Source organism: Labeo rohita, chromosome 2, assembly GCF_022985175.1.
Source record: "Labeo rohita strain BAU-BD-2019 chromosome 2, IGBB_LRoh.1.0, whole genome shotgun sequence".
NCBI classification, from domain to species: Eukaryota; Metazoa; Chordata; class Actinopteri; order Cypriniformes; family Cyprinidae; genus Labeo; species Labeo rohita.
The window spans coordinates 20,501,207-20,513,444 of record NC_066870.1 but is presented as its reverse complement, the minus strand read 5'-3'; the positions used below and the strand labels follow the sequence as shown (position 1 = coordinate 20,513,444).

The 12,238-nt window shown below is 34.9% G+C and overlaps 2 protein-coding genes and 1 non-coding gene across 3 annotated transcripts; 2 read left to right on the top strand and 1 right to left on the bottom strand.

The window, feature by feature from the left end:
* Positions 1–3,745: 3,745 nt before the first annotated feature.
* On the bottom strand, positions 3,746–7,271 carry rdh10b (retinol dehydrogenase 10b). The gene is made up of 6 exons (XM_051132511.1): positions 6,710–7,271; positions 5,056–5,291; positions 4,869–4,967; positions 4,617–4,762; positions 4,401–4,532; positions 3,746–4,321 (listed from the first exon to the last, which is right to left on the bottom strand). The coding sequence occupies exons 1-6, from the start codon at positions 6,981–6,983 to the stop codon at positions 4,198–4,200; spliced, it is 1,011 nt and encodes a 336-aa protein (XP_050988468.1). The 5' UTR covers positions 6,984–7,271; the 3' UTR covers positions 3,746–4,197.
* Positions 7,272–7,407: 136 nt separating this feature from the next.
* Positions 7,408–12,018, top strand: rpl7 (ribosomal protein L7). Its single transcript, XM_051132519.1, has 7 exons — positions 7,408–7,504; positions 8,065–8,167; positions 8,913–9,079; positions 9,291–9,428; positions 11,176–11,285; positions 11,359–11,576; positions 11,957–12,018. The coding sequence occupies exons 1-6, from the start codon at positions 7,491–7,493 to the stop codon at positions 11,565–11,567; spliced, it is 741 nt and encodes a 246-aa protein (XP_050988476.1). The 5' UTR covers positions 7,408–7,490; the 3' UTR covers positions 11,568–11,576; positions 11,957–12,018.
* On the top strand, positions 9,136–9,225 carry LOC127155246 (small nucleolar SNORD12/SNORD106). The gene has a single exon (XR_007825559.1). It is a non-coding gene; the product is annotated as a small nucleolar SNORD12/SNORD106 (small nucleolar RNA).
* Positions 12,019–12,238: the final 220 nt, after the last annotated feature.

Here is a 12,238-nt window from a genome sequence, read left to right as displayed (position 1 = left end):
CTATATTTACGGACGTGGAGGTGTGTATAACTGTCTCGATGTAGGTTTTCTTAGTGAATCATCTATTCAGAACTAATAGCAGTAAGTCGTATTATTAAAAGAAGTAGTCTGGAATGTTTATACAGATGTGATTCTAAAGTCCTCTGACTGACGAATAACACAATCATCGGAATTTTCTTATCCGTCAGACGGAAATCCACTGGAGTATGAATGCTTTAGGATCTTCCTCATTGCATATCTACTCTCCTGAAATACGTCCGTGACATCATCGTTAGGGCAATGCAATGGTATCAGCCAAATGAGCGTGGTGGGAGTGGGTGTCATTTCCTGGTAAAGGGAATGGGATTGACTGTATCAGTAATCTCCCATGCTTGTTCATTTTTAAGGGAGTTAACAGCCAAAGCTAAACCTGTTAGTCAGAGGGTCTAGCTTTGGGGGAGCCCCACAGGGGAGCTGTCTGCCTTTTCTGGCTCACTGAGTGAGTTACCAAACCAGCATTACTGAGATAACAGGACAGTGATGCAACAACTCTGATAGGCTATAAACTGAAATGTAGTTGTTCCTTTTTAATAAAACAATCAGAATAGACAAAAAATGACAAAACATAGCCGAAACTAAGAAAGTAAGTTGTTTCTTAAAATTACCCCACTGCTAAAGAATGTCAAATTGATTGAGGTTCAGATTTATCTATAACTTGTCAGATGTAAACTACGATCTGTCTCGAAGAAATTATTGGTGAAGCAAAATAATTGTCAGTGCATAATGAGTAACTGATACTACAAATTCCAGTGAAAGCACATCACAGACACCTTACAATGGGCTGCTACGCATCAACCAATCATTCTTTTATGCTGTCAGCTCTAATGAGGAATACGCTGCATACTTTTTGAGTTTGTACAAGGGGCTCTTTATTGTTTGTTGGTATTTAGGCTGAAAGTGGAGTTATCTAATCGACAGACAGGCGTCACTTGGCTTTTATTCACTGCCCTGTCAGTGTGTGAACTGTCAGGTTTTTGTTAGGCTGTGCCGTGAGTAACACTAGCAGCGTTCTTAATCTGTCTCAAGTAAGATTACATAGGTGTCATTTTGATGATTTCAACACTTGTTAAACATTAACAACCCTGATGTATACAGACATACATACATGCAATTATATAGCATGCAGAGCACTCCAATAGTATGAATGAAAGGTCGAACTCCACTGTGAGCTCATTATGATTTGACTATCAGTCTATTGAGAGGAATCCCATTTTCCCTCTGGCCAGGAACAAGCGTATGTATTTCTGTATGGGTTTTATGGCATTGGAATGTGATTCCCTTTTTTTTTCTCGTTCCATTGATAAGGATGTCTGATATTTCTCTCCGACAGTCAGTGGTATTTCCGCAAGTGAGTGGGCAGGGAAAGACTCTGCATATCAGGCTTTACATAATGTAGTAACCAGTGGGGAAAATTCCTTTTTAAAGTAATGCATTACAATATTGCAATAGGCCCTACAAAAGTAACTAATTGTGTTACTTTTTATGGAATTAATGTGTTACGTTACTTTTGCGTTACTTTTTCAATCTGGTCAGGGCTTGTTTGTTTTTGATATAAAAAGCTATATTTTTGGCAAATGAACACACCAAAAGCCTGAAGGAAAAGTAAATTCACATCTATACAGTAGAGCACATAAGAAGAAAGTTCAACACTCTTCAGCAATTAAAAAAAGAACAAGATATTAATTCATCTTGAGTAATTTTTGCTTGTTGGTGTGGTTGATTTGGATCATCAAAGGTCAGCAGCCAAGACACTGGTTATTAAAATGGCATTATATACATAAAGGATAATTGTATTTGTAACGTATTTGTAAATTTTTGCAGGTTTGCGTCATATTCTGAGTTGCATTTCACTGTTTTTATTCATTTTAAGAAATACTGAATCATGAATTAATACATGTTCATGTTTATTCTACAACTAAAGTAACATCTTACTCACGATTTCTCTCAACATGGGAACAAGACAGGTCTCAATCAATAAATGACCAAAACAAAAGTAACTGGTGTTACTTATTTGAAAAAGTAACTCAGATATTTTATTGCAAATTAAAAAGTAATGCGTTACTTTACTTGAAAAAAGTAATCTGATTACATAACTCGCATTAGCCCCAGTGCATTACCCCCAACACTGGTAGTAACATTCTCGTCTTCATACAGTACGTTCATTTTTATATGTAGGTGATAGGCCTAGTAGTGGGGCATAATGACTTACATATTATTAATAAATAACAATTACTATTGTAATCTAATAGAACATATATATTTAAATCACTATTCAATTTATTTATTTCATTCTCTTATTTCAGCAATGTTTTCTCAGCATTAACATAAGGAAATGCACATTAAAAACAAGTCTCATCCTTTCCCTTTTTCATTCTGTAAAAGCCTTTCATGCATGTTCAGTTACACAATTATATTTTCAGATGTGTTTTGTACACATCTCATACCCTTACCTGACTATTCAGTTTATATATTTGAAAGTAAATGTGTAATATACCCTACCAGTCAAAAGTTTTTGAATGTTTTAAAGAAGTTTCTTTTGCTCACCAAGCCTGCATTTATTTGATCTGAAGTACAGTCAAAAGTTTTTGAAAAGTAAGGTTGTGATGTTTAAATAAGTCTCTTCTGCTCACCGAGCCTGTACAGCAACATTTTGAATTATTTTTACTGTTTAAAATAAGTTTATTTGAATATATTTTAAAATATAATTTATTTCTGATTTCAAAACTGATTTTTTTAGCATCATTACTCCAGTCACATGATCCTTCAGAAATCATTCTAATATTCTAATTTGCTCCTCAAAAAACATTTGTTATTATAACAGCTGAGTAGAACTTTTTCAGGTTGCTTTGATGAATAGAAAGTTCAGAAGTATTTATCTGAAATAGAAATCTTTTGTAACATTCTAAATGTCTGTCACTTTTGATCAATTTAAAGCATCCTTGCTAAATAAAAGTATTAATTTCTATAATTTACCCCTCAACTCCAGGCTTTAGAATGGTATAGTGTATAATGTTTCAAAGTCTTTTTATTTCAAATAAATGACGATCGTTGGATCTTTCTGTTCATTAAAGAATCCTGAAAAAATGTACACAGCGGTTTTAAATATTGAATGTAATAATAATAATAAAAAATGTTTCTTGAACAGCAAATCGGCATATTAGAATGATTTCAAAAGGATCATGTGACACTGAAAACTGGAGTAATGATGCTGAAAATTCAGCTTTCATCACAATAATTACTTTTGAAAATATATTCAAATAGAAAACACTTATTTTAAAAAGTACAAATATTTCAAGATTTTATTGCTTTTGCTGTGCTTTGGATCAAATAAAGACTTGGTGCGCAGAAGACACTTCTTTAAAAAAAAAACATTAAAAATTTTGACTGGTAGTGTATATGCTTATAATACTTATTTAAATAGATATGCTTTGTGCTTTCAGCTGACCTTTAAGATCAGTTATTAACAAAGCACATTATCATTAAGATGTTAATTAGCTGTTAAATGCTTTGGAATGTTTCTCTTAAATGCATAAAGAAATGGGATGTACCATTGAAAGTGGATAAAATGCATTAGATGGATTTTATGCATGGATTTAACCTCTACCTTGCTTGGAAAGCTGCCATGACTTTGCAAACAAAACATTCAAACAAACCAAACCACCTTTTCACCACTTAGCATTAAGGAAAAAAAGGAAGCGATACATGATTAATTTGAAGACTGTTTATTTAACAGTAAGCACTTGTGGCAATTTTTGCTAATCTTTTGCTTTAATCATTGGTGTTATCCAAATCATCAACACATCAAGACCGAAAAGGCAACAAGAAAAAAAAAAATACTTTCATTACATAGTGCATTTCATAGTGTTATTAGGAGGATAAAACCTCTAAAGTGACAAAGTCTTGGAATGCTGAGAGGAAAGCAACAATACTTGACAAAAAAAAAAAAAAAAAAAAGTGAATACATATAAATAGGTGACAGGCCTTAAGCAACCTTACAGTAACACACACCATTTCATAATTAAAGCAAATAGCTACATAGTGTTCTACATTTGTAATTATTGCAACCTCAAAGTTGACAGCAAAATGTCATCTGAAAAAAAACTCAGCGTTCCAGAGGAACTAACAAAGAATTTAGCAGCGCTGCTCAGTCAGAACCAGTTAGATTCCAGTCTTTGATTCATTGTTGTTTGTGGACTCCTTCCGTTGAGCCAGAAAGGGGTACATGCATTTATCAGCGCCAATAAATCTGTACATGCACACAATAGCATCAAATGGCAAAACGCTGCAAAATTGAAAGATTGAAGACCATTAGTAATGAACAGATTAAATTAAACAAGAATATTTATGACATATTTACTTACGTTTTCATAAAGGTGACCATGTACATGACTCGTGGCGTGCAGATCATGGGTTGGTCTGTTAGTATAGCTCTCATGGCCTGTTTGACACAGTACTCTGGCTTTAGCGGGGGAAACAGTGGAGCCATTTCTTTCCTGTTTAAAAATAGGTGAAAGATTGTAAGAAAACAAATAAAGGAATCAAAATTACATTAGGCTTATGCAATAAAAGCCACAAACCTAATTTTGCAGCCTTTGAACATGCCAGTGTCAACTAAAAAGGGACAGACAAGCGTCATCTTTATTCCATCCTTATCAGCTGCTTTCAGTTCATGGCTCAAAGACTCATGGAAGCCTATGGCTCCAAACTTGCTTGCACAATAGTCCTGCAATGAAGAGGGGAAAAAAAAAAAAAAAAAAAGTGTAAATGTGTCTTTGTAACATACTGTGGTACATTATGCTAGATAGAAGATGGAAAAAGTGATTTCTTACCTCCACACCAGCAGTGGTGAACAAGCCCAGTGAGCTTGCTACAGTTACAATGTGTCCGTGATTCAGCTCAAGCATTTTGGGAAGGAAAGCTTTTGCAGTCTGTGAACATAAATGTATAGTACAGAATCAGAATATGAACAAGATGTCAAGCATGAAATACTTGACCTGATCGAAGCCATATACTGACCCAGAAGTGAGCGTGGCAGTTGACCATCATAGTCCTTTCGATAAGCTCATCCGGGCACTCGAGAAGATGAAGTCCTGAGACAACTCCAGCGTTATTGATCAACAGGTCGATGTTGCCTACCTCTTTGCGCACCTTCTCTGCGGTCGAATACACACTCTCGCGTTTACTGACGTCGCAAATGTATGTGTACACTTTTGCCTGAAACAGAGGCAACTCTTGAACACTGTCTGAAGGCCCTGTAAAAAAAGAATAAGACAGATTACGTAAAAAAGGAATAAGACATTACGTAAAAACAGAATATTGCACATTTTTCCCCCCTTTATTTAAAAAAAAAAAAAAAAAAAAAAAAAAAAAAAACTCTTTTATCCCATTTAATCCCAGTAACAATTACATTTTGATTTTCAAAGGTCTGAAAAGGGCTGTTGATGTATGTACCGCAGAACTGTCAACTAAAAAGATTTTTACAAAATTGTTAACTTGCTATTTCTTGGCTGATCAAAACTCTGTAAATTCCTATTAGTTATCATTCATAAAACATACAATACCCGTCGAAGGTTTTTGAACAGTAAGATTTTTAATGTTTTTTTTTAAATAATTCTCTTTTCTCACCAAACCTGCATTTATTTGATTCAAAGTAGAGCAAAAACAAAAATTGTTACATATTTTTATTTAAAATAACTGCTTTCTATTTGAATATATTTTTAAAATGTAATTTATTCCTGTGATCAAAGCTAAATTTTCAGCATCATTACTCCAGTTTTTAGTGTCACATGATCCTTCAGAAATCATTCTAATATGCTGATTTGCCATTCAAGAAACACTATCATCATCATCATCATTATTATTACCACCATCAATTTAAAACAGTTGAGTACATTTTTTTCAGGATTCTTTGATAAATAAAAAAGATCCAAAGATCAGCATGTATATATTATTATTTTTTTTTTTTAATTATTATTTATTTTATTTTTTGGAGGGAGAAAAAATATAGAAATTAATATTTTTATTTAGCAAGGATGCTTTAAATTCTACTCAGCTGTTTTCAACATAATAATAATAAAATTAAATGTTTTTTGAGCAGCAAATCAGAATATTAGAATGATTTCTGAAGGATCATGTGACTGGAGTAATGACGCTAAAAATTTAGCTTTGAAATCGCAGGAATAAATTACATTTTAAAATACATTCAAAGAAAAAAAAAGTTATTTAAATAGTAAAAATATTTCACAATTGTGCCGCACAGGCTCGGTGAGCAGAAGAGACTTATTTAAACATCACAACCTTACTGTTCAAAAACTTTTGACTGGTAGTCTTTAAAAACTTTAAACTTTTTACAACAAAGTTTCATTTGTTTACATTATTTAACTGTATTAGTTAACAGAAGCCAACAGTGAAAAATACTTTTAAAGCACTCGTTAATCTTTCTTAAAATTTATTTCACCATTTACTAATACATTGTTGAAATCAAACGTTTTTTGTTTTTTTTTTTTGTAGACTAACATGAACTAGCAATGAACTGTTGCATTTTATTAACTAACGATAAGGGCATTTTAGGTCTACAAGGACTATTAGGACCTTATTGTACAATATTACCCCCACTAATGCTGTGAAAAACTTAAAATATGGGGAAAGAGTCATTAACTGTTTAACTCACCAGCGGAGGGGTTCATTTCTCGATAGATTTCCCGCACCATCTCTGCGGTCTCCTCGTTGCTCTCTCTGTTGATGTCCCACAGCACAAGGGTCGCTCGTCTCCGGGCAAACTCTTGCGCAAAGAGTCGCCCGAGACCGCTTCCAGCACCCGTAATAACACACACTTGGCCCTCCACACTCTTTTCTCGTTGAGGAATAAACCACTTAGCACCAGCGAGTACAAACGACCATATAATTTTAAAAGTGACCACGAATAATTCAGTTGCGATATTCATGATGTGCGCTTGCCTCTGTATTTCTACTCGCCAAACTAAACAAACTACAGCGACGTTCAGTTCCAACAGCAAAGAAATCAAACCGCAAATGCGCTCAAAGAAACACCCCGTCGAGGTTTAAATAAAAGCTGGATCCTCTCACGACAAGATGAAAACTACCCATAACAGTGTATTTGTGTGGCTCTCCTGCTCTTTAAATATCGAACTCACTACATAACTTTCCACGCGTGTTTGTGTCCGCCTGGTATGCAAAGCAGTCATAGCGTGTGCGTCATATCTAATACACGAACTCCAACCTATCTACATTTTAACATAATGAATTCTGAGAGAGAGAAAAAATAGCGCAAGCGTAAAGTCTCTTAAAAGTTACGCTATTAAAACAAAACGCTATTATTTTTAAAATGCAGGCAGTAGATCTGAATACCTAACAGTTAACCGGAAGTCTGAAGGACCTCCCTTATAAGACTCCACCGCGCATGCGTAGAAGCCTCTTTTACTGTAGGGATAATGGCGGGTGAAACGTAAGTTGGATACCGTGCTATTTAAATCTTTGTCCATCGGTTAAAATATTGCTCATACGTGATATTTTAGAGTCTAAATGAGCACTATGTGTGTATTTAAGCATTGTGGTGAGGAAATTGGGAGCGGCTGGGAATGATGAATCAATAAATTTGATGTGAATGTCGCGTAGTATGCCTGGGTTGAGTCGCCTCAGCAACGTGTGAAAAAGCAGTTCATGTAATAACAATGAAACGTCTCCGAATGAGTGTTTCTGTACGGAAATATCATAATGTCGTATTTGGGGGTGAAATACTCTTGTTAGAGACATTAATGTCATTAGCTGAGTGCTAACGTGTAGTAAAGACATGATGCTATGCTACACGCTAGTGCTGTTCTTATTAGTAAAAGTAATAGTCTAAGGTGATGCTGTCATAAACTGTGTGTAATAAAATCTTGGTTGTGTAGTTTATACATAGACTGTGCTTTTGTTAATTTGACAGTTGTCATTATAGCTTGGTCTGTAGGCCTAATGTGGATACCACGAAATTGACAAATGTGCAACTCTTTGGTTTCTCATCAGAAAGAAGAAGGTTCCCTCAGTCCCTGAAAGCCTCTTGAAGAGGCGACAGCGGTTCGCTGCCATTAAGGCCGTGCGTCTGAAGAAGAGGGTTGCTATCAAGAAGGTTGGTGTTTGAGAGTCAGACTTTCAGCTAAAAATGGTTTGAATCCGTTATTTTTATCTTTTGCTGTAGTGTGTCGGTTTGCACTAGGAGTCTGACAGCAGCCAGTGCTCCACACAGAGATCTGATCTCATCATCATCAAGTCTGTCTGGAATGAAGAAACAGAACAAACTGAGACAGACTAAATCCAGAAGAACTGTGGCAACATCAAGATGCTTCAAGAGACCTACCTGCAAAGCTACCTGAAAAACTATGCGCAAGTGTACCTAGGGCAAAAGCTGCTTTAAACGCAAAGGATGCTCACACCAATGTTGATTTAATGCAGTTACTAGATCTGTTCTTGACAGCATCCTCATTTTACAGCATTTTCAGACAAGTACTGTAGCTTTGCAGGTAGGTTTCTTGAAGCATCTTGGAGACGTTGCCACAGTTCTTCTGGATTTAGTCTGTCTCAGTTTGTTTTGTATCTTCATGTCATTCCAGACAGACTGAATGATGAGTTGTCAGTCTGTTGTCAGACTCCTTGTGCAAAACAAAATCTTACAATTAATGGCAAAATGAATGTTTGGAAATGCAAACTGATATTTTCTACTTACACACTAAGTGTGTAGAAATAACTGACTTAAAAACATTTTTTTTTTTTTTTTAGCTGGCGAAAACACTAGTGTTCTAATAAGTTTGGCCACCACTGTATGTTGAAAAGCATTAACGTGGAACCCAAACTAAGCTTGTGTCTCTCATTAATAGGCCCGCAAAGTCACCAGGAAGCTCATCTTCAAGCGAGCTGAAGCCTACCACAAGGAATACAGGGAGATGTACAGGCGTGAAATCCGCATGAGCAGAATGGCTCGCAAGGTTGGCAACTACTACGTCCCTGCTGAGCCCAAACTGGCTTTTGTCGTCAGGATTAGAGGGTAAATGTTCAGTTGCTGGTTTTGTTTATCTGCCATGTTGTAGGCAGATGTCACCAATTGTGGTTTATGATGTTGCTCTTTTTTCCCCGTCTTATCGACCGTGGTGATTTCTCTCGAAAAAAAGCCAAATCCTCTGAAACCACCATTAAATAATAATCTAGATGAAACGTTCTTTTGGAAGATGTTGATGAAATGCTTTGTGTGTCCTCAGTATCAACGGTGTCAGCCCCAAAGTCCGCAAGGTGCTTCAGCTGCTCCGTCTCCGCCAGATCTTCAACGGTGTCTTTGTGAAACTGAACAAGGCTTCCATCAACATGCTCCGAATTGCAGAGCCCTACATTGCTTGGGGGTATGTAAAGTTGTTTTGGGTTGATTAATGTAAATTGTGAATGTCCATTAAGTATTTGCAGCTGTTTAATGGATCAAGATACAATACCTTTTGAAAGGTTTGTGTCAAAGATTGTTTATTTTATTTTTAAATAGTTATTCAGCCAATATGCATTAAACTCATCAAAAAAGACAGTAAATACATTTATAATATTACAAAAGTTTATTATTGCAAAATACAAGTAAAATAAAAAATAATTTTCACAAATGTTAAGTAGCACCACTTTTCTGATTGATCATCTTGATTTCTGAAGGATCATGTGACATTCAAGACTAGAGTAATGGTGCTGGAAAATCAGCTTGGTGTTTACATTTTTTTTCAATAGTCAAAAGTTTTTGAAATTTTTTTTTTTTTTTTTTTTTTTTCCCCCTGCTCACCAAGCCTGCATTTATTTGATGCAAAGTACAGCAAAACAGTAAAATGTAATATTTAAAATACCTGCTTTCTATTTGAATATATTTTAAAATGTAATTTATTTCCTGTAATCAAAGCTAAATTTTCAGCATCATTACTCTACTCTTCATTGTCACATGATGAACAGAAATCATTCTAATATGTTGATCTGCTGTTCAAGAAACATTATTATTATTATTATTATTATTATTATTATTATTATTATTATATTTAAAATGGTTGTTTTTTTTTTGTTTTTCTCTCCAGCATTCTATGAATAGAATGATCCAAAGATCAGAATTTTTCTGAAATAAGAAGCTTTTGTACCATTATACACTATACTATCTAAAAGCCAGTATAATTTTTATAGTGTTTATTTTTTTTTTTTTTTTTTTTTTTATGAGGGGAAAGACATTATAGATTTATAATGTTACAAAAGTTTTGTATTTCAGATAAACACTGTTCTTCTGAACTTTCTATTAATCAAGGAAACGATAAAATTCTACTCTTCTCTACGCTTTTTTCAACATTGTTTTTTGAGCAGCAAATCAGAAAATTAGAATGATTTCTGAGGGATCATGAAACTGGATTAAAGATGCAAAAAAAAAAAAAAATCAGCATTAAAATCACTGGAATAAATTACATTTGAAAATGTAATCAAATAGAAAAAATCTTAAAAAATAGAATAGAAAATAGAAAAATCTTAATGTTCAGACACATTTGACTGGTGGTTTCATTTCACTTGTTTAGTATGAGACCACTTTCAAAAATTTAAATTGTACTTTAAATGGTAGTTTATACTTTTTTCAAAAATGAGTTTCTCATATAGTGATCTTTATTTTACTCCAAACTAATATAATATCAAATGAATAGAAAAGAGCTGAAGAATGTACTGCCTGCTCTATTGTATAATAGAAGTGAATGGGAACTCGGGCTCTAAAAATGAGTACTCTCATTTTGCCATTACATCAGTGTGACATGAACAAATGGCTTTGACATCAGACCTAATGTGACCCATCAAAGGTGTCATAAATTTAGCGCATTTTCTGTTTCTTGCACAGATCTATTGTGTGGCTTCAAAAGAATATAGAAATCTAATATAATGCATATAGAAGTTATATAATGTAATGCATAATCCATATTTCCCATTTACTTCCATTATATGGAAAAAAGTGTCTGTAACCTCACTAATTCTCCTTTTGTTCTCAAAGTTGTTGCATGTCTAATCTGAAATGCATAATGTGTGTGGCATGACACGTCACTTTATAAAAAACTTTATATGCTTGCTAAAGTACAGTGTTGCTTTTCTTTCCAGTTACCCCAACCTTAAATCTGTGCGCGAGCTCATCTACAAGCGTGGATTTGGAAAGATGAGGAAGCAGCGCATTCCGCTGACAGACAATGGCCTTATCGAGAGGTCCCTTGGTAAGGACGAACACTAGGTATTACATTGGTAGCATTTTTTTTTAGGATTGTCACATCATTTGCATCTCTCCAGGTCGTTGCGGAATCATCTGCATTGAGGATCTCATCCATGAAATCTACACTGTTGGAAAGAACTTCAAGGCTGCAAACAACTTCCTCTGGCCATTCAAGCTGTCCTCCCCTCGTGGTGGCATGAACAAGAAGACCACCCACTTTGTTGAGGGCGGTGATGCAGGAAACAGGGAGGACCAGATCAACAGACTCATCAGGAGGATGAACTAAGACCTTTAGGTGAGCACCTGACCTCATAGGTTTGACATTTAGTTTCATTTGCATTCAACTTGTACTTGCAGACCATATCGGAAATGTGCGAGTGATTCAGGTTATTAGATGTCATTACATAATCTTGAGTTGATAGTTAATTTGCACATGCGGGCAGGGTGTTTATTAATCTATAAAAGTATTGAGGCATTAAGTATGACATTCATGTTGTTCATAATTTTACTGGTTAACCACATAGTAATGCAGCTATGAAATTGTGTGTCTTTACAGAGGCCTCTTGGGAGTTAGTAGATAAAAGTAAATGTCAGCGGAAAAAAAAATCTTTGTACTTATGACTGACTGCCCTTCTCAAGTCCAACTTTTAATCTAAAACTCTTTGTCTCTTACAGGTTTTTGGAACATTTCTACTGTTGGTCTGTGAGGAAAATAAAATCATTTACACAAACACTGATTTTGAGATTTATTTCTTTGCTTTCCTTCATTGTGTGACACTTTAGTCTGCTAATATGATGTACCATCTCTGAAGTCTCAGCCACATTGATCTGTGTCCCCTTATCGTGACAACCACTTAAGGATGAGGTTTTAACTTTAAAGAACAAGCTCATAGTGTCCTGTACAAATGTTTATTTGTTTAATGGTTGTTCTAGGAATCTGGAACAATGCAGTCACTA